Source organism: Danio rerio, chromosome 18, assembly GCF_049306965.1.
Source record: "Danio rerio strain Tuebingen ecotype United States chromosome 18, GRCz12tu, whole genome shotgun sequence".
Taxonomy (NCBI): Eukaryota; Metazoa; Chordata; class Actinopteri; order Cypriniformes; family Danionidae; genus Danio; species Danio rerio.
In genome coordinates, this window is record NC_133193.1 from 22,687,424 (window position 1) to 22,710,120 (window position 22,697).

At 35.7% G+C, this 22,697-nt stretch overlaps 1 protein-coding gene across 3 annotated transcripts in view; it reads left to right on the forward strand.

The window, feature by feature from the left end:
- Positions 1-22,697, forward strand: part of hydin (HYDIN axonemal central pair apparatus protein) — a 128,014-nt gene that overhangs the window by 24,420 nt on the left and 80,897 nt on the right. For all 3 annotated transcript variants that reach the window (XM_073929185.1, NM_001114415.2, XM_073929186.1), the window contains 7 exons: positions 5,499-5,700; positions 5,910-6,090; positions 11,068-11,167; positions 11,500-11,618; positions 14,664-14,887; positions 19,444-19,511; positions 19,620-19,852. In XM_073929185.1, coding sequence (XP_073785286.1) covers positions 5,499-5,700; positions 5,910-6,090; positions 11,068-11,167; positions 11,500-11,618; positions 14,664-14,887; positions 19,444-19,511; positions 19,620-19,852 — 1,127 coding nt within the window. The remainder of the gene's footprint in view (positions 1-5,498; positions 5,701-5,909; positions 6,091-11,067; positions 11,168-11,499; positions 11,619-14,663; positions 14,888-19,443; positions 19,512-19,619; positions 19,853-22,697) is intronic.

The window sequence follows — 22,697 nt, forward strand, 5'->3', positions numbered from 1 at the left end:
TGTGAACTCTTGAAACATGATTGTGGCAATGTTGATTATGTTGGTTTATGCTCTTAACATGGCATTTGGCAAATTGCAAGGTTGACTTGTGACGCTAAAATATTAATGCCTTTATTGGCTTTCAAAATTACATACCAGTATTAATAGACCTTACTAAAGAAAAAAAAAACAATGTTTACTAAAGCAGCCATGTCATTTTACCTTTAAAAATTGCCTTGACAGTGACAGGACAGTAGTAGTAGTAGTTGAAGAAAGAGAGAGAGAGCTGGAACAGGTTTGGAAAAGGTCCATCAGCCATGTCGGCTCACTGATTACCAAAAGGCTGTTGGTGATGACCATTTTACATTTCTACATCACATCTAGATCTTTTGTCAAACCATCATTCATTAGATTTGAACAAGTGCCTTGCATCTCCGCAACTACTAAGCAAGATTATTGCTTAGGGAATTGAATTTAGTGAATTGGTGAATTGGATTAAAATTATGTTGGAAATACCAACATGATCGTATGTTGTGATGCACTGTGATACATATGTCTTTAGATGATCAAAAAACAGTATTGGGTTAACTCATTTGAAAGTAAGTCTTCTTTATTTGATAATATCTTAATATGTTTTTGGTCACACTTAACAATAAGGTTCATTAGTTAATGTTAATTAATGCATTTACTAACATGAACAATCAATGAACAATACATTTACTACTGTATTTGTTCACGTTAGTTAATGAAAATACAGTAGTTTATTGTTAGTTCATGTTAACTCATGGTGCATTTACTAATGTTAACAAGCATGGACTTGGATGTTAATAATGCATTAGTAAATGTTCAGTTATGATTAATAAATGCTGTACATATGTTGTTCATGATTAGTTCATGTTAGTAAATGCATTAACTAATGAACCTTATTGTAAAGTGTTACAATGTTTTTATTATTTACTGAACATTACAATGAATTGTATGTATACCTTTTCACTTCAAGGCCCACCTTTTACTCCTTTTTGAAGGCCCAAACTGATTGCCTGGCAAAAATGCTTATTTTAAAGCTTTATTTATTAGCAAAACATTTCTTTAGCCTTACATTATTAATTCCATTATTTCCTTATTTTTCTACATCCTTTTACTGAAAAAACTAGAAACATTATGCATGTAAGAGTGTGTGTGTGTGTGTGTGTGTGTGTGTGTGTATATATATATATATATATATATATATATATATATATATATATATATATATATATATATATATATATATATATATATATATATTTAATAAAAAAATGCACAGACAGGTTCAAAGCTCTTGAATTCTTTACTTCAGTTATTCTTTACAACTGCAGAGTATTTGGGCCGTTTCATCAGTAAAGGAACCTGACAGGACTACAAGAGATGGCAAAAACACTGCTGCTGCTTTGAATTATATTGACTTCTATTCATCTATTGATCGATATCTATTAAAATAAACAGTCTAACCCTAAATGTAAAATACAGTAAAAACCCTCAAAATCTGTTGAAACACATCGTTCTGAAGGCAGTTTGGTTTGAGCTGGTCGTTACTGGAGTTCGGTGACAGGAACAGTGAAAAGCTGTTTACTACTGAAACACCACCGAGTCTCACTAGATCCTTTTGTACGGACGTGTGTCAGTTATAAAGTGCTCGCAAGACGTTAATTTGGACAATGTGAATATTTTAAAGTTTTCACACAAATTTAGCATGCATAGTTTGGGAATCAACCGACTTGTGCAACTCTGATACAGTACGAGTCACAGACATGAGGCACGCGCGAGCTGGTTATTAACTCAAATCATCATTACCTTTACATTTGTGTGACTGTTTTATTTTACAACTGAGAACGTAGTCCTAGTTGACACGCAGTGTTTGGATATTTAAGCTACAGACATGTCTGTAATTAACAGTAAGGCTATTTTTCACAGAGTCCGAATCAGCCTGGTTAATCACAGAAAAAGGGAAATGCCATTACTACTATAATTTTATTATGTCTTATTTAATGATGAAATCAAATAATTAAAGTATAGCACTTAAGTTCATTTTAAGCTATCTCGCAGCTTAACTCTCTCTGATCACTGAGGCCCGCTAGTGGGCTGCGGCCCACCGGTTGAGAATCCCTGATGTATACAACATACCTCCCAACACTACTATTTTTCCTGGGAGTCTCCCGTATTTCCCACCCATCTCCCATCACTCCTGTTCTGTTATTTCTCTGAGAAACTCCCATTATTTCCAACCCTCCCCATCACCTCACCCCCTGGAACTTAAAAGACAAATGTTGGCAGGTATGGTATACAGTAGATACATTTGTTTTGCAAAAATGTTTGTCGAGACGATAAAACATTAAAATCAGTTTTTTAAAAGCTAGAAGTAAATGTAGACATGGTAAGACTTGAATTATGCCTAATTGTTTTATGAAAGGTTTTCTTAAATATGATGAAAAATCACCGTAATAAAATAACCTGTATTGTTTTTTATACACTCTCATTATTTTTTCTTTTTAGGTTAACATATAAAACTACTCTTAAATATATAACCAGCCAATCACAGCAGTAAGGCGGTCCATTTATACATGTAGACATTGTCAAGTGTTTCAAACTGAGCATTACAAAGGTGAATGAAATGACTTTGAATGTTGTTAGTTTCAGTTTTTTTAGAAACTGCTGATCTACTGAGATTTTCACTCACAAATCTCTCTAGAGTTTACAGAGAATGTTCTGAAAAAAAGAGAAAATATCCATTTCAGTGCGCAAAAATGCCTTGTTGATGCCAGAGGTCATTGGTTTGAGTTGATAGAAGGGTAACAGTATAAGCCTCTGAGGAATGTTTGGCACTATTGCATCTGCCATAAAGCATTAAAGGGATAGATCACAACCCCCCAACCACCCCCCCCCCCCCAAAAAAAAAACAAAACAAAAAAAAACTAACAAACAAAAAAATAATAATCCACTCACTGACAACAAAGAAGATATTTTGAAGAATGTTGCTGGCAGCTATTGACATCTACAGGAAAAAATAAATAAATAAAACTATGGAAGCCAATGGCTACTGGTGTCCAGCATCTTTCCAAACATAATAAGAAAGAAACTCTCTTAGATTTTAACCAAGTGGAGATTTAGAAAAGGGGGCCGGACTTTTACTCTTGGGTGAACTATCCCTTTAAAGTATTTCAGTATAAGTGTAAGTGGCTTGTGAGCGTTTATAAAAAAATGGCCTGATAATCTGATAACCAGTGGGTAGAGAGTCATATTATGAGCATGTCCATGTACAGAAAAGACAAACAGTTGAGGAGGTATTTATATGCAATACACCTGCTACCGTGAAAGTCTCGACGGGATAGCAAGAAGTAGAGTGCGTAATGTCTTAATAATGTGAAATGCCTCTGGTGACCTTTCTGTTTTTGTCCTAGAGCTAAGACCCCTGCAGAATAGAGTCATCAGAGAGAGACACATGCTGAGAAAAATAAAAGTATTCTCTCTAGAATGCGTGCAAGAGTTGCAAGCATTGCATATATACTGTACACACACACACACACACACACACACACACACACACACACACACACACACACACACACACACAATAGTGTGGACACATTTGTTCATACATGCAATATGCCAAGTGAAAAATACATGCAGTTGTTGTGTCTAGACACTGAAGCGTATAAAACAGCCAATAAATGTAGCCACTGAAATTTGTTTCTCTACAATAGCCATTAGTTTACCTCTGATTGATTTCTCTGCTGTATTTGTTTACTTGATCTTGAGAAATTGTCTCATATATTTGTGCCTCTCCTCCCAAAGTTTGTGTTTGTCAGTCAGCACAATCATATTACTGTGCATATTGCAAATGCGGTATACCCTGAGCGGAAGAAGATTTATAGTCCTAGATCAATGTTTACCTGGTATATATCCTTTTATAGTGAAAGCTATTGTGTTTTATTTGTTCTTTGAATGCTTTTTTAGACTTGAGTGGGTGCATGCCATATTGTCATGGACAAGGCAGGGTCGGGATAGTCCACTAAGCATGAAATTCCTGCTTTGAATGTAGCCAAACTAGTAAAACAAATAAAAATGCAGGGAAATGTCTGTAAGCCAGCTGCGCTTCTGATTTTAGCTCATGCTTTGAATTTGACTTGCATTTTGGTCACTGCTGATTGGTTTTTGGTGATGTCATGTGATTGCCCTGGAGAACTCTTGTCCTAATGGACCTTCAGATTCACAATCATTGTCTTGTTGCACAACAGCACCACCGTAGTAACAAACAAAAAATTCACATCTATTTAGTTACAGTACATGCATCACCACCACATGGTGACTTTATTATTCAGGCTTAATTGCCTAATTGTGAGTCTATTCTTGTTTACACATATAAGTAAAAAAAAAAAGCAACTTGCTTTTACTACAGAAATATATGCTTTCTACCATTCCTTCTTGAAAAAAAAAGTTCCATTAATGCCCTGATTGAATATATTTTTATAACAAACAATTTTCCTGAACTAAGACATATAATGATATTGATTTATCAATGTCTGTTTAATCTGTAATACAAACAAACATCCATATTTTATGCAAAATTAAATGTCATAAATTAATAACGCTTTGAATGGCACTGTTTTATTTATTTTTTACATTTGTTTTTGATTATCAGTTGATTTATTATAAATGGGCACCAAGTCTTATCATTCATCATGTTTATCCTTATATTGTCAAAACATTTATTACTAAACTATTCATCTGAATTCTGATTTTCATCCGAATTCTGCCTGGTTAAAGATTCTATTTGTATGAATGTTCATATATGAATCTTTTTATTGCCAATGTGTGAACAGCTTATATTGAAACATTCTTTGACTTTTTATGTAAAGGAATTTTACATTTACACACATTCTACAGCATCTTTTCTGTTCTATGCAACAAATGCTTAAGTAAGGTTTAAGATAACAAAGATGTATTCTGCACTGTAATGTTGTTAACTTTATTTTACAGTCCTGTTTCACATGTTCATTTTTCACCGGTAACAAGAGTGAGCAAGTAATAACACGTGCAAACAGAGGTCTTATTTTGTTCCAAAGAATAAACAATTTCTTTGGCTTCTCTTTCCTCAGTGTTCATAAACTTTCACAAGTTTAATACCTTATGAATACAACATATCAGTGTTGTCCATACCAAATAATCCACACTCCACATTTCAGCACATACAGTCGTTACATAAACTGGAAAATAACTCGATACTATCCCTAAACCTATCTCTGAATCTAACCATTAACTATACAATTTATCTTATATAACCAGTAGGAAGACGTTGTTGCTCTCAACTCTGTAACATTCAATTCCACAACATTTAAGTTGTAACAAGCTTGTGATGACACGTTTTACAAAAGAAATATAATGGATTAAAAAAAAAATCAATGTAACCCTTTTGGCTGAGCTGTTACTACTGTATACTTTTAATCTTTTTCCTTTTTTTAAGCCTATGACTTTTTTTTTAGGCGAAGACATTGAAATAAGCCTCTATGGAGAGTCCACAGATATAAACATTGGATTGGACAGGAATAGTGTGGTGATGGAGAAAACCTACATCTCTTTGGCTAGCTCCCAGAAAGTGGCAATAATCAACAAGAGTGATTCCATTGTGCATTACCAGTGGAAGACCTTCGCCACTGAGGGTGAAGAAGAACGAGACAAATTAAGGTTTGATTAGTTGGCCTATATCGGCTTAAGCCGATATACTTCGGCTAAGTGTTTTTTAGCCATAAATCTATGTTTTTCCAAGTATAATATTTAATATTCTTCTTCTTTTACATTTGCTGGAGTGTTGTTTGTTCGAAATGAGAGCTAAAAAAAGATATTAAGTTTAAAAGTATTTGTTTTTCTCGATTGTTCCCTTTCCTCTTTCGTAGGCTTTCTTCAGAGCTCAATCCAGTGGAGGATAAAGAGATGGAGCAGTTTCTGACAGAAAACACTGCTGCTTCTTTGCAAGCTCGTCTTTCACTGTTTTCCCATACCCTCCAGAAGGGTCTCATGCAAACCCAGCAGCAGCTTTTGTCTTTGGACGACCAGGACATCATCATGAGACCCCCGGTGTGTTGTTCACAACTCAAATGATAAGTTTCGGGATTTTAGATTTCAGGTTTACCCCCATACAATATTACATAACCAGCAATTAAATTTGAGACTTAGGATGTCCTAAATAACCATAACCATATGCCTTAACATATGGTGGAAACCAAACTTAGACATCACTCCACTCAGCCGAGCGATTTAAAAGATACTGATCTTGCTGTTAATTATCCCCAAAAGAAAAAGTTTGTTTATGGGGTTGAATGATTAATTGTGAATGTTGAGTTAAATTTTAGTTACACTTCATGTATGTTGAGTTACAATCTTTAATTTGTATGTTATTTTTTGTTATTGCGGTATTATTTGTGTCTTTGTTTTTTTAGTGTTTGTGTATCCATAGTGGCCAAATATCATACAGTATGTACAGTTTCAATCAGAATTATTAGCCCCCCTTTGAAATATTTTTTCTTTTTTAAATTTTTCCCAAATTATATTTAATAGCGCAAGGGAATTTTTTGATAATATTTTTTCTTCTGGAGAAAGTCTGATTTGATTGATTTTGGCTAGAATAAAAGCAGCTCTTAATTTTTTAAAAAACAACTTTACGGTCAAAACTATTAGCCCCTTTAAGCTATATATTTTTTCGATAGTCTACAGAACAAACCATCGTTATACAATAATGTGCCTAATTATCTTATCCTGCCTAGTTAACCTAATTAACCTTGTTTAGGCTTTAAATGTTACTTTAAGCTGTATAGAAGTGTCATGAAAAATATCTAGTCAAATATTATTTATTATTTCTGTCATCGTGGCAAAGATAAAATAAATCAGTTATTAAAATGAGTTATTAAAGCTATTATGTTTAGAAATGTGTTAAAAAAATTCTCTCCATAAAACAGAAATAGAGGAAAAAAATAACACGGAGGCTAATAATACAGGGGGTTTAATAATTTTGATTGCAACTATACTGTAACAATGGCAGCAGAATATGACAGATCTGTGTGCAGGATGTTCAGCTCAGCATTTAGTTTTTTTCAGTGTGTCTAATTCAAAACACACATCCAACAGTGTTTTTTGTTAATTCTGACACCTTGCTGGGACTTTCATCAGGCATAGTAAATCCTGGTTTCCCTCAAATTATGCGCATAGGTTATCATTAAAAAAGAAAAAAACACAAAAATTGCTTACAGTGCTGTCAGGAATTTTTGTGTTTTTTTTAAACAAATTACTTTGCGAGCACGTTAAAGGGTTATATTGATAGCAAAAAATACATGATTTATATAAATGTATCAAAACCTAGATATAGTTTTGCAAATGATCGTATAACAAAAATAACACAGTAGCTTCAATGATACACGGTCTCGCTTGCTGAGAATGTGTATTAAAGACAACAATGTAGAAAAAATGTTATGTTCTTTGCACTTAGCGATCTTTTCTTTTCACAAGTCCTCAATGTTTTATCATAATATTAATTTAATTTGACTTTTAGATGCTTTTTACATTCAAAGTGCCAGTAACTGTTACACCAAGTAAAACCAAAACCAAAGTCATTTTTAATATTCTAGTGAAGAATATTCTTATTAAAGTCCCTGTGAAATCAAAATAATGGTTTTTAGATGTTAATTTCAGTATGCTAGTCTTAAGGATATCTATAAGCTAGTGTGCTCCAAAACAGTTGCAAAATTCGCATTTAGATGATATAAACATCTAAAGCTTGCAGTTTGTCGCTTCCGGGTATGGATCAATTCTTTTTATTATGTCACCTCACACTTCAATTTCTCACCAAATCTTCTGACCAATAAAATGCTCTATAGCAGGGGTGTCAAACTCAATTCCTGTTGGGCCGAAGCCCTGCACAGTTTAGTTCCAACCCTGCTCCCACACACTTACCTGTAGGTTTCAAACAAGCCTGAAGGACTCAATTAGTTTGATCAGGTGTGTTTAATTAGGGTTGGAACTAAACTGTACAGAGCTGCGGCCCTTTTGGAGTTTGACACCTGTGCTCTATAGTATATGATAGGTTTGATATTCTTTTGATGCGTCTTTTAAGTCGTAATAAACCGGAAGCTGCGATCGAAATTTTTATTTTGTATTGTGACACAGTTCCTAGAGAAACTGAATTTTAAATGAGAAAACAGTGGGCATGGCTTTTTTTCCCAACGCAGGCAGCATAGATGTAGTAAAGTAGGCATTTTATTCAGGAAGATCTGGAAAGGCGTTTTAGAAGAGTTATTACAACCTACTAGACTGCTCCTGTGCACCATTTCTGTTTGTTGTCAAAACTGACAGTTGAACCGTTAAGTCTGTTAACCACGCCCATTACCTCAAAATCACATCTTCTGAAAATAAAACTGGAAACAAACAGGAAGTGCATTTTTTTTTTCATACACAGATGAATAGTTCACCAAAAAACTGGCAATGTGAGCTAATAAAATCATATGGTTAGTTTTGATTTCTTGGGGACTTTAAGGTCAACTGGCAATTTTTTAAAGGGCAGGAGCTACTCTAGATTCTGCCCTGTCTTCATATTTCAGTTGAAATTACATCACTTTATCGACCAAAAATGCACATTTCAAAACACTTCATGGGACCTTTAAAGTGATCTCATTTTCCTACATACTTCACAATATGCTTGAATTATTATTATTTGTACATTATACAGCATGTAGAATTATGGATGGATGGGTACAATTTAAAAGTCTACTCTTACCCTATTTACTCGTGCACATGCAGCTTTTTTTAAAACTAGAATCATGCATATTTGAAAGAGAAACAGAGACAGAGCACACAAAACAGATCGTATCCCCTCTGCTTGGATGTGAGCATCTGTTTACATGCAGCAGAGCTTGATCACACCTGCTTCGTCAACTTTCTGTCAAGCACTGCCTGGTGACACAACATGCTGTTTGTTTACCAGTGATTTAGCAAACACTTTTATCCAATGTAATTGGAAGGCCAGCCCCTCTGGAGCAGCCTAATTGTAAGTGCTTAAGAGTGCAGTGATTATACGAGACCTTAATATCTCAAAGTTTATTTATACATCACCTTCTAGGATCATACATTTGTGACATTTGTGTTACCAGCTCTGATTGTTTAAGTTCTCACCATTTGGTGCGTGTCACTGCTGCCCCTGGTTGTAGTGTGAGTGTGTCCTTTTTTCTTTTTTATGCCACTTAATCATAATAATAATAATATATCTACAGTAAATTAGTAAATCTAGTAAATAGTAAATCTAGTTTTTTTTACACTGTTGTTCAGATTTTTATGGCACGGTTATTAGTTAAAGGGTTAGTTCACGCAAAAAGGAAAATTCTGTTGTGATTACTCACTTATGTTGTTTCAATTCCCTAAGGACTTTGTTCATCTTCGGAATACAAATTACGATATTTTAAATAACATCCTTGTGCACCCAGACCCTCCAAAGACGACAGTAGTGTCCGAGACACTCAAAGTCCATTGCCCATTTTATTGTTCATAGTAAACGCGCCCCCTGATGGAGTAGAAAAAATAGTTTGAGAAACTTTTTGTTTCCTTTTTAAACTTTGAATATCTTGAGCTCAGATTTCATATTAAAAATTAGTTACACTTAATTTTAAGTCACAATTCATGCTGTTAACAATCCATTAACTAAAGCAGGTCGCACACCAGAAGCGCCGCTCGGCGCCGCGACACGGCGCGTACATGACAGTTTAAAGTATCACACACTAGACGCGCACATTCGAATGATATTTAACATGAAACTAATCAGATGGCGCTCTGTGGCGCAGCTGAAAAATTAACTGCGTCCTGAGCCGTCGCCGGGCGCCGCCGACAGCCGCCGACTTGCGGCGCCGGTGTGTGTATCCTAATAGAAACCTATGTCTAGAATTCTAAAATACATGGAGCTGCGTGGAGCTGCGCGGCGCGCCGCCGAGCGGCGCTTCTAGTGTGCGACCTGCTTAAGACCTTTAGCTCAAAAAACTTAATTAGCTGCTTATTAATAGTAAGGTGGTAGTTGGGTTTAGGTATTGAGTATGATTAGGGATGTAAAATAAAATCTTCACGTTATGGCTAATAAATAGCTAATATACAGTTAATATCTTAAAAGGCATAGAATACAAATTCTAAAACATTATAGAATGTAATAAAAAAAATCAAACTAATGTCATCAAGGAATCCTCAAAGATCATCAAATCATCAAAGAATCTTGAAAAAACAAATGAAAATCTCTAGCTTCAATATTAAAAGTGAAAACTACACATTTTATAAGCATCAGATCAACTTTTAATTGTATTTTCTGAGGGATTGTGACACTAAAGACTATAATGATCTATAAAACATTTAGCTTAAAATCACAGAAATAAATTACCTTTGTAATATTTATAAAATAGATTATAAAGTAATACCATATTAATAAAAAAAAAACTCAGTTCAGTTGCTTTTTCAAAAATTAATATACACCCTTTTCATATGTCCGGGTTTCTCAGTAGCGGAAGTCATTATAGTTTGGAAAACTTAGAGTGCAGTGAATGGGAGAGTACAACAAATAGTTTTTTTATAATCTTATTTGCTGAAATAATAAAAGAAAAAACTCCATGATGATGTTACAAAGACTTTCCAAAAAAGGAAAAAACGGCAGCCAGAGGAGAGAATATAATCACATTTACTGTCCTGTCCCATTGATACTGCATTAGAAACACCTCGCACAAGCGGTAATTAGTTTTTTTGTAATTTAAAGCAAAGATGATATACTACATACATAAATACATATAAACGTTCATACGTTTTTTAAAAAGTCTAAATATTTTAAACTTTCAAGGATTTGAGATGCTGATGACCCCTAAACGCATCATAACAGGCTTGTGAAAAGGGCCCATTTTGAACAGAAATGTGCTATATAATAACAGTGTAAAGACAGTAAAACAGACTTTGGCTTTGACTTACAATAACAAATAACATTTGTTTAAATAAATCAAAATGATTTATTATTAGTAATTCTTGCCATTTTTGTTTTTACAGGAAGGAGAAATCTGGCCCAACAGCACTGCAGAGGTGAACATCATCTTTAAACCACAGGAAGCCAGAATCTACCAGCAGACTGTTTACTGTGAAATCTCAGGTACTTACACCATATTAACAGATGCTATGTTAAATTAAATCACTTTTTTGCTGTCACATCTGTGCTCATGCATGCTTGTGTTGGTTTCTAACAATGCATTGATATATTTGCATGAGGTGTCTAGGCCCAACTGCAGGGCTGGATATCAGGTTTGCATCTATTTACATGTTCGACTAAGGCCTGACAATATTCGGGCTGCTTGGATTAGTAGTGACCTAGAAAGTCAGACTGTTGATATTGTAGCCAGTGAAATTTCACAGCCAGTTTCATTTTGCGAACCTTTTTTTTTTTTTAGCTTTGTTTTCTCATTTGAATGCTCTGTACTTACACAGGTCGTGAATCTCGGCTGCCACTCTGCATACAGGGTGAAGGTTTAGGCCCAAAACTGCGGTTCAACTTTGACTTTCTAGACATGGGAAACATCGTCATCGGCTCTCAACAGAGTTATAAGGTACAATTGTCAATATCTGCATAGATATCAAACCTTTTTTTGTTTTTCCCCAAAAAATTAAATTTGAGCTCTAAAGGTGCTGTATGTAAGTTTTTAACTCTTCTAAAGCATAAAAATACCATAATATGTTTGGAAATATTTAAGAAACATGCTAAGTGAACATTCTTGAGTATCTAAAAAACTCGCTCATTACATTTCTCTTACTCTGGCCTTCTTGCTGTCCCTCGGTACCGCCTCTCTTTAATTGGGGGGGATCATTTATTGTTATTGCACCCAAACTCACCCGAACTCTCTACCATGCTCACTCCCTTCTGTTAATAATATCTCAGAATTCAAATCTTTGCTTAAAACTCACTTATTTTCTGAATTCTTCATTTCTGATCTTACAAACTGACCCCTTCATTTGATCCGCATGCACTCTGTCTCTTCGGTCTTGTTTTGTATTTCCAGTTTGTTATTTTGACTTCCTGTATGTTTGTGTATCTAATGTTGTCTCTACTTATGTCTACTTGTACTATCTCTTTTTGTTACATTCTTTGTAAAGTGTCCTTGAGCTCTGGAAAGGCGCTATATAAATAAAATGTATTATTATATTATTATATTATATATATTATAGTATTATATATAATCTAGTATATATAGTATTATATATAATATTATCAATTCCAAAGTCAAACATCTGCATTGAAAATATGCATTACGTGCCGGAACATGTCTTTGTTTGGTGGCTTTAACCCACCCAGTGCCAGTTTAGCCAAATATATTTTAGCACCCTGAGTTGCCTTGGTGGAAAACAGCATATTTATTTATAGAATCATGGCTCTCAAAATATGCATCTGTGACTGAAATGCAACCTCCAGTAAAAAGTAGCAGACTCTAAAATGAGACGCAGATTCAGAGTTCCACATAAGGTGGTTATCAATTAGCAAATTACATAAACATCACAAATGTAAACATTAGGTAAACAGGTTATATTGTAACCCTGTGTTCTAACATCACCCTACGTGATGAGATTTGCAGTGATAAGCAATTTGGTCAACCCGGGCTCATTGTGGAAACGTAGCTGTCCAAAAAAAGAAAAGCCCTGATTTTTTTTTTTTCTACCGCGTTTTCGGATTTCACCGCGTTCTCACCCTGTTATGAAACTCGTTCACTTAATTTTTGGGATTCTGTTTTTGTCTTACCTGATTGCTGGAACTGCTCTTCCCCGGACTCGAAACCGATCGATCGCCGTGGTCAACTCCTCCTCTCTGCATCTCGAGCCTGCCGACGTTACACGGTAAGCTAAGTGGACAAACGGGTTGCAGCGGGAAAGCCCTCCACAAGGAGGTAAGCGGTCAGCCGGCAAGCGCGAAAGGGAACAGCGTCACACCGCCCCGCAGCGTTCGCTTGAAAAAAATAAATGCAGCCGTACGTACCTCCCGGGACGTATTCCGCTGTCTCCAGAAACGTCCATGGGACTACGTTTTCAGAATGAGCTTGGGTTGAATTTGGTTGTTTGCACCAGAAAGAACATAACAACAATTTAAATATAGCTATTCAGAAGCACAGAATATTGCACTTACTGCACTCCAACAAAATGGTAAGGTTTAAAATCTAATACATATTAAACTTCTATAACATTATTAAATGTACATGCTGAATCACTGATATGCATTGGCTTGCACTGAGTCACAGCTCCAAAGTTCAATTTCAAATGATTTATTTTATTTTCAACATCTGAGGTGAACTATCTGCTGTTGCTTTCAGTAGTATGGCAATAAATGTCATGTAAAATGGCATTCAAACTCACATTATTAGCATTTAACACTGAATAAAGCAACTGAGGTGTACCTGAGTTGATCATTGTCAGTTTATTCTGTTGTTCAGCTGCAAGAAATACAAATAGTTTCTAAAATATATATTCAGCTGTTGGTTTGGACATTTAATATTCCTCCCATCACGTGCCATTGCTTTTATTTAGAACATTGTTTAATACAGCCTTAAGTCAGCCTTTAGGCTCGATAGTCAGGCACACTGTTGTTGGTGTTGTCAATCTGGCAACCTGCTCTTGCATGTGTTTTGAACCTGGAGTGTAAAGGTTTCATTTATTAATGTATTTATTTACTAACCTGAACTATAAGTGAATACTACTTATCACTTGTTAAAGTACTTGTTAACATTAGTTAATGCACTGTGACTTAACAAGAACTAACAAAGATTAATAAATACTGTAATAAATATATTTTTCTTTATTGCGTAATGGTAGTAAATACACTGATTAACATTAAATAGTGAAACCTTATTGTAAAGTGTAACCAAATTGCACTCTTCATGTTCTGTTTCATAATTATTATGCAATTGTTCACAAATGAGCAGCTGCATGACATGCTAAAGGTGCAAAATGGATTCAGTCTGACATAGAGTTTTACTAATTGAGTAAGTGCTGCAACCGAACGCAGTTTGTTAGTGTTTTTGTTTCCTTAACCTTTAGCATAGCCTATAAAAGAAAGCCACTTAGCATTACCTCCTCCAAATCATTACGCAAACTAAAGCATGCAGTCATGGTGGGAAAAAAAACTATTGATAAAACAGAAGAACCCATCAAAAAATGTATTTGTTGTGAAGCCGTAGGAAGCAGGATCTTGCATCAAATTGAATCAGGAAGTGGCTGACAATCTGCCAAGGGTAGCATGGACTCAACTGCAGTTTTAATTGAATAATAAAAGCCTCTTATTATCACAGAGTCTTGAAATAGACCAGTGTTTTTTGGCTCAGTTCAGATGCACTCATATGCTGAATTATGCAAACGCTGTGGCTTTCCAATTCCTTTTGTTATCTGAGGTTTTGCATGATTCCAATAATACAATTGTACTGGAACTTTTGGATTTCGAGTTTGAATCTGATTTATCCCATGGGCCTTCTTTTGAGGTAGTACTCAAGTCTGTGATTAAACAATGTAAGCTGATCCCACTGGTGAACAAATGAAACAATTGGACGTTTAGTTTGTGCAGGCGTAGACTTGAAAACGCTTTTTCTTTTGTGTCTGTTTTCTCTTCCTCTTAGCTGTTTTTGAGCAACAAGGGACTGATAAATGGTACGTATAAACTTATGCAGCCCAGTACAGTGCTGGGCCTTTGCTTTTCCTTCAAGCCCTCTGAAGGCATGATTCCACCTGGAGCCTGTCAAACAATGGAAGTCCACTTCTCTTCTGATAAACTGGGAGTCTTCACTGAGGAGCTACTCTTCAGTGTGGCAGGAAACCCCAAGCCTGTTACTGTGACATTTAGGTAAACCTCACAGGTTTTGCATTTTAAACATGAACATTATTTATATTAAGACAAATATATAGATTATTAATGATGTGTAAATGATGTTTTGTATATCAAGGATTTTGTTTTAGGTTTATCTGTACATGGCATAATAGAATTATTTAAATGTATGTGTGCATTTTTATAATTCTTTTATCGGAAGGCAAACTTGTTTACCCTCATGCTAGACACTGTTACCAAATTCTGTCATAAATGATAAATGACCTAAACATTTTGAAAAAAGTCAAATGTCTTGCATAGTATCTGTTAAATGAACCCCTTTTGTTTTGCTCATTTTCCTCAACACCAGTTTGTTCCCTGCCAGTTTCCATTGCTTTCCGCTGTTATGTACTAATGGCGGTTTTAAAACATGAACCCAACCATAACATGATAAATTGTCTGTCCCACTCAAACAAACACATAAACATACTATTCAAAGGTCAGTTAAATCTTTTTGTTTATGCATTTTATACGTTATGACTTGTTCAACTTCTAGCTAATCAATTATTTATGTATGTAGATGTGGTCAGGATGATCTGCTAAAATAGTAACTGAGCGTCAATGTTGGGAAGAAAAGTGATTTAAGTGACTTTGAACATGCCGTGATGGTTGGTGCCAGATGGGCTGGTCTGGGTTTTTTAGAAACTGCTGATCTACTGGGATTTTCATCCTCTACCATCTGTAGGGTTTACACAGAATGTCAGAGAAGAGAAAATATAGAGTGAGTGTCAAATTTGTGAGTGCGAATGGCCTTGATGTCAGAGCTGATAGAAAGTAACAGTAATTCAAATAAACACAACCAAGGTCTGTAGAAAAATATCTCTGACCATATTGAAATTTGATGCAATAGCTTAGGAAGACCGTAGCGGTGTCTCTCCTGTCAGCTAAGACCTATAGTTTGCACACGCTCACCAAAATTTGACCAATAGAAGACTGAAAAGGGTTTCCTTTTAGCTAGCACAGGTGTGTCTGATTGGAGTTGGAACTAAACTTTGCAGGACATACTCTTTTGCGAAGGACATCCTGGGATTTTTAATGACCACAGAGAGTCAGGACCTCGGTTTAACATCGCATTCAAAAGACAGTGCTCACTAAGCAGTATAGAGTCCCTATCAATATACTGGGGCATTAGAACCCACACAGACCACAGGTTGAACACCTGCTGGCCTCACTAACACCACTTCTGGCAGCAACCTAGCTTTCTCATGTGGTCTCCCACCCATGCACACTGCTTAGCTTCAGTGGGCAACCATGTTAGAGCTAGCTATGGTAGAATCATGTGATATATTCAGGATGTGATGTAACTCAAAGTAAAAACAAAAAAGATTGAACAATAAAGATTGAAGCTATGCTACAAGTCCAGTGATGGGAAGTTTTGATTATTTTATTATAATCTAAATGTTACAAATTGATTGTCTAACACAGCAGTTCTCAAACTTTTTACATCAAGTACCACCTCAGAAAAAATTGTCTCTCCAAGTACCACCATAATATTATTATGAATATTTATTATTGTCAGCCACTTTAAACATAATATCTATGGAGGGCCACACGCAGGCCAGCCCAGGTATACCCCACGTGGGCCAGCCCAGGTGGGGCCCACGCAGGGCCAGCCAAGGTGGGCCCCATGCAGGCCAGCCCAGGTGGGGCCTAGGCGGGCCATCCCAGGTGGGCACCACGCAGGCCAGCCCAGGTGGGCCCCACGCGGGCCAGGGAGGAAAATAACCTTAAATGAGAGAATACATACCAAAAATTAAAATAAAAAAAAATTAAATTAAAAAATTAAAATAAAATAAAAAGTTTAGCCCATTAAAACCAATTTCCTGATCACATCATTGTTATCGTACTCATCAAAGTGTTAAAAGTATGTTCATTTTTTTTACTTTAATTATTTAGCGATTCCTCCGCGTACCACTAGAAGGAAGCTTGTGTACCACTTGTGGTATATGTACCACAGTTTGAGAACCACTGATCTAAAGTATATGTTGGTAAATACATGCATAATATTTTCACATACAACATCGATGGTGTAGGGCAGGGCTATTCAATTGGCGGCCCGATTACACTATTAACTGCGCTTTAATTCATCACAGTTTTTTAATCGTAAAGGCTTCTCTAAGCCGCATTTCTGTTGCGTGGAACGAAACGAAACCACTGCAAAATGCCAAGTTGCCTGTGCGCTAGTTTTAAGTTTGAAGTACACCGGGGCTAATACGCACGCACACAGGATTAACTATAGCAGCGACCGTTCCCACATCACGTCTTTTCCGCTTGCAAGTTTGTTATTTCTAATGTAAGAATATGACAATATGCGGGCAGAAGTGGAGCGACACGCTTGCGTCTTTCAGGGCTCACACAGTAGAAAACATCCCACGGTGAGAGTTGTGCGTGACTTTCAGTGCAATGAAACAAAAGATATGTTAGACAAATTATTATTAAAATGATTATGTATGCATGAATGCAGATGACGATAGTTAATATAAATAGCTACTTACCTAATATAAAGCTTGAATTTACATTAGACATGATAACAGTGAAAGCATGATTATTCTTTAGACAATATAATTGTACAAACAAATTGTAGCATCCCTAATTGTTATGCTGTTCAAAACATAACATATGAATGTGTCTGAATGTAAAAGAAGCCTACTTCAGCAATGCATTGCTTTTGTTGTGCTCTGAAATACAACATTTGAATGTTTGTAAAAAAAATAAATAAATAAAATCATTGTCAAATGCAGTAATATTATGTATTATTTCAAAATACAATATATTAACATTTACAATATATTAACAAAAAGCCAACGTGGCTGTCTTAAGGAGCAAAAATATGCAGCATATATGCAGTTGTGTCATCACTCATATAGCAAGTTATATCTCTTCGGCCCTTCGTTTGGGATACTTTTCAATAACCGGCCCCCATGACAAACTAATTGAATAGCCCTGCTCAATGAAATTATAAGAAAGGTAAATGTACATGGCATAATGGAATGTAACAATTAATGTACTGTAAAGATTAATTTAGTGTTTATCTGGTTCTTCAGGCTATGCAGTTTAGGTTAGTGTATCTCACCTGTCAATTTTTAGAGTCTTTATGAGGTAGTTCACTGGTTTTGTCATGTCACATCTTCATAAACTAAAGTTTTGTGATCTTAGTTTATCAGTCTCAAGTCCTCGCATTTTAAGTTGTTCATTCAGCAAGTGACAGCACCATTGACTGACAGCTGATGGTGAGGCCATCCACAGAAACATATCCATTTCATACACTTATAAATAGTACAAGTATAACCCCAATGTTCTGGCAAAATTCTTTCCCTCGGCCCTTATGAAGTGGATGCTGCACACTGGTAGTGGTGAGCAGAGACCCCCTTCATACAATTGCTGTTTTGGAAAGTCATGTAAAACAAATATCTGTATACTTGAAAGTTAGTTGTCAAGACTTCTATTCTGTCCATGGACAATAACATACTCTCACTTTATTAGTGCGATGTGGCATTATCTAAATCAATTTTACATAGATATAAATATAAATTCAAACAAAATAGATTGGTGCATGATTTATGATATGCTGTAATATAATTGAACAAGTTTTTCTTTTACCACTCATATGTAGACATTGCATGAAACATTAGGTCATGAAAATCTACTTGAAAGTCTTAGAAAAATCATGGAAAATTCATGGAATTTTAGTAGTAAAAATGTGTATGATCCCTTAAATACACATGCTTTTACGCAAACTGGTTTCTTAAAGTTGAAAATGGGTTTGCAATAATCAAAAGATTTCCAGAGTTAACAGATCCGTTATCATGAATGTAGTACATCCATGCATTGCATTCATACTACAAACATTTATACTACAGTATGTAGTGTAGATTTTAGCAGTTCTAAAGCAATTATTTATTTAAAATAAGGACCTATTCAAGAGAATTTCTAGCGCAGCCAAAGATGTGCGCTTTAAAATCTTCTTGTAGTTAAGACTGTAGATCTTTTTTTGCCTACTGTTTAATTATCTACTATAAGAAGGGAAGTTTGCATTTCAGATCCAACCCTAGTATTGCTTTAGTTGAGCTTAGTCAAAGTTGGATTTAAAGCAGTTAAGATACCCTTCATCTGATGCAAAGATTGACCTACATTGTACATCCCTTCCTTTAATCAACCCCCTCTTATGACCATTATTAAGAAGCGTCAATGTTTTTCCCTCACACTTGGTTGTTCTAATCATTAGCTTATGGCTGATTAAATGAATCCATACAGGCTGAACTTTAATTAAACAAGCTCTGTTGAAATCTTTCAAACAAACCAGCACAAGTCACTTCCTTCTTGATTAAGATGGATTACCAACGAAAGTGCTGAACGTAGACATTTCGAAACTACCACTCTGCCTAGTCATCTAAAAACAATCGTTCCTCGTTCCATTGGACTTCACCTCAACAACCTTTTAGTTTTGTATAATTACTTGTAGTGCATGTTCATTGGCCTTCATTCATGGTCAGTAGGGTTTTCTGAAGGTTTCCGTGTCTCTTCATCTTTTGCAGGGGTTGTTTAATAGGGCCTACATTCCACTTCAGTGTCCCCGAGCTCAACTTTGGGGAGGTGTCCTTTGGTAAATGAACTTGCACTTTCCACTTCATCAATCAGGATCAATGATGGCGATTAATCTTGTTTTGTGTGTGGTGCGGTGTGTTCAGTGATCTTCTCTCTCTGACCCAAGGGTTTCCACAAATGCTGACATGCTGCCTTAGCAACACTTCAGTGGTGCCCATGAGCTTTGGACTGCGAATCCCTGGAGATGGTATGGGACAGGCGAGCATTACCAGCAGGGAGCAAGTGGCTCAGCCCAACCGAAGTGAATGGGGAATGGGAGACCAAACCGAAAGACCAAAAGAGTTTATCTTATCACCCAGCACAGGCACAGTTCGTGCTATGGCTGAGATTGATATCCAGGTATGTGCTCTCTCTGAGCTGTCAACATATTATCTCACCGAAAGCCATTTGAATCAATTTCCCTATGCAAAAGACAGATCGGCCTGTCAGGATGATCCCAGTGACCTGTCCACATAACCACAAACGTCAACGAAAACTTTGATCTTTAAAACTAAGTGCGGCCTTAAACGTTCGTTCAGAGCAGACCTTTAATCCCTATTAAACCTCAGACAGCTTGGACTTTAGAAAAAAAATGTCTGCTGCATTCTAATAATAGAAAAATGGGAGGTGGAATATATTGGAAAAGAAGTGATAAATGAGAATAGTAGCTCCTGCCTCGCTCTCCCTCCATTGGGCTGTGATTATCTTGCCCATACTTCTTTCACCGGTTGCCAGGTACCACGCGTACCTGTCATGTGCTGGTCTTTTCCCATCAATGGGAGCTGTCAGCACTTTGGAGGGCTAATCTGTTGGATGTGTCCGCCTGTCTTTGTGCTTCCCGTGGATGTGGGTGTCTCCTGTCACTGTGCAAATGCGCTTCTCCCATTCTGTCGCACCAGTCTGTGGCGGCTCACTGTGCTCTAATGAGGCCTCAGCACAAGAATACATATTAGGGGTTTGTAGTTAGTCGTATTAGGGAAATTTGGACGACATTCCCAGATGCATCACACACAGCTGGCCGGCTGCCTCCCAGAAGTGTTAGCATAATAAAAGAATGGCACCTGGAGTGTGCTTTACTGTTCTTCTCAGGCAGTTACATTTCTTGGTGACAGTTGTCTGTGATCCCATATGTGCAGTTTTAGAACACTTAAAGCACTGTAGGGAGAGGAATGGAGGAATATTCCTATCAGAGTTCTTTGGAATAAAATGGTGATTTGTAGAGATATTTTTAGTCAAGCAGCTGTTACAAAGCTGTTTAAAAACTGCTTATTTAAACAATGCTTTGGATGTAGGAAGAATTGAAAGTTTTGTGGTTAGGTTTCTTTGAAGAAAATTAAGTGACTTTACAATGTAACAAAAAATCATACATAATATGTTTTATTCTTTATATTTAATGAAATGCTGTCATTTTAACTTTCTGCTCATCAAAGATTTATATATATAAATATATCACCATGTCTACAAAATATGAAGATATTTAATAATAATACATAATAATTCATATTTGATTAATTAAATAAAATTAAGATACTTGAGCTTCAACTCAACACACAGTGTTAGAACAATTTCTGAAAGATCATTTAATGCTGAAATTTTATTTTATTTTTTAATGTTATAATAAATTATATTTTAGTCTTGTTAAACTGTTGTAGTTATTAGTAATAGTTTTAATTAGATCATTATTTTTCATGTATTTTCATGTATAGATACATTTTTATTTATTAAACTATAAATTTATTCTTGCTTTTATTGTTTTAGTTTTAACCTAAATTGAGAACTATATCCCTAGTAACTAGTGGAAATAAAGAAATGTATTTATATTTTTATAATTAACATGTATTTTAAGATTTATTTTAGTTAAGTAGGCAAACATTATTTTTTATGGTTTTAGTTGTAGTTATTATTAACCATGTTGAAAACTGTATAATACTAAATAATAGCTTCTAAATAATCAGCTTTGCTGTCACACACACAAAAAAATAAATACATTCGAGCACATATCAGCTATATTAAGTTGTAATAATGCAAACCTGATTCCAAAAAAGTTAGGACATTGTACAAATTGTGAATAATAAGGGATTGCAATAATTAAAAAATATCATTAACTTATATTTTATTTACAATAGAATATAGATAACATATTAAATGTTGAAAGTAAGAATTTTTTAAATTTCAGACCAAATGTTGGCTTATTTTGGATTAGAAGACAACTACACATTCCAAAAAAGTTGGGACAGGTAGCAATAACAGGCTAGAAAAGTGTACATTATACACTTGTACATATTAGGAACAGCTGGAGGACCACTTGGCACATTATTGGGTATAAAAAAAGAGCCTCTCAGAGTGGCAGTGTCTCTTAGAGGTCAATATAGGAAGAGGATCACCAATTTCCCCAATGGTGCCAAAAAATAGTGGAGCAATATCAGAAAGGAGTTTCTTACAAAAAATTGTAAAGAGCTTGATGTTATCACCATCTACAGTGCATAATATTCTCCAAAGAATCAGAGAATCTGGAACAATCTCTGTGCGTAAAGGTCAAGGCTGGAAAACCATACTGGATGACGTCATGTCATCTGGAGGACAGGGACAACCCAAGCTATTATCAACGCTCAGTTCCGAAGCCTGCATCTCTGATAATAAAGAGTTGCATGAGTCCGTGTGGCATGAGCAGCTTACACATCTGGAAAGGCACCATCAGTGCTGAAAGGTATATCCAAGTTCTAGAACAACACATGCTCCCATCCAGACGTCGTTTCTTTCAAGGAAGACGTTTATTTCAAGATGACAATGCCAGACCACATACTGCATCAATTACAACATCATGAATGCGTAGAAGAAGGATCCAGGTACTGAAATGGCCAGCCTGCAGTACAGAACTTTCCCCCATAGAAAACATTTGGTGCATCATAAAGAGGAAGATGCGACAAAGAAGACCTCAGACCTCAAACTTATTATAGTATAATATAATTATAGTTATTATAGTATTCCTAAACTTGAGCAACTTGTCTCCTTGGTCCCCAGACATTTGCAGACTGTTGTAAAGAGAAGAGTGGATGCCTCATAGTGGTAAACATGGTCTTGTTTCAACTTTTTGGAAATGTGTTGATGCCATGAAATATAAAATCAACTTATTTTTCCCTTAAAACGATACGTTTTCGCAGTTTAAACATTTGACGTGTCACCTGTGTTCTACACTGAATATAAT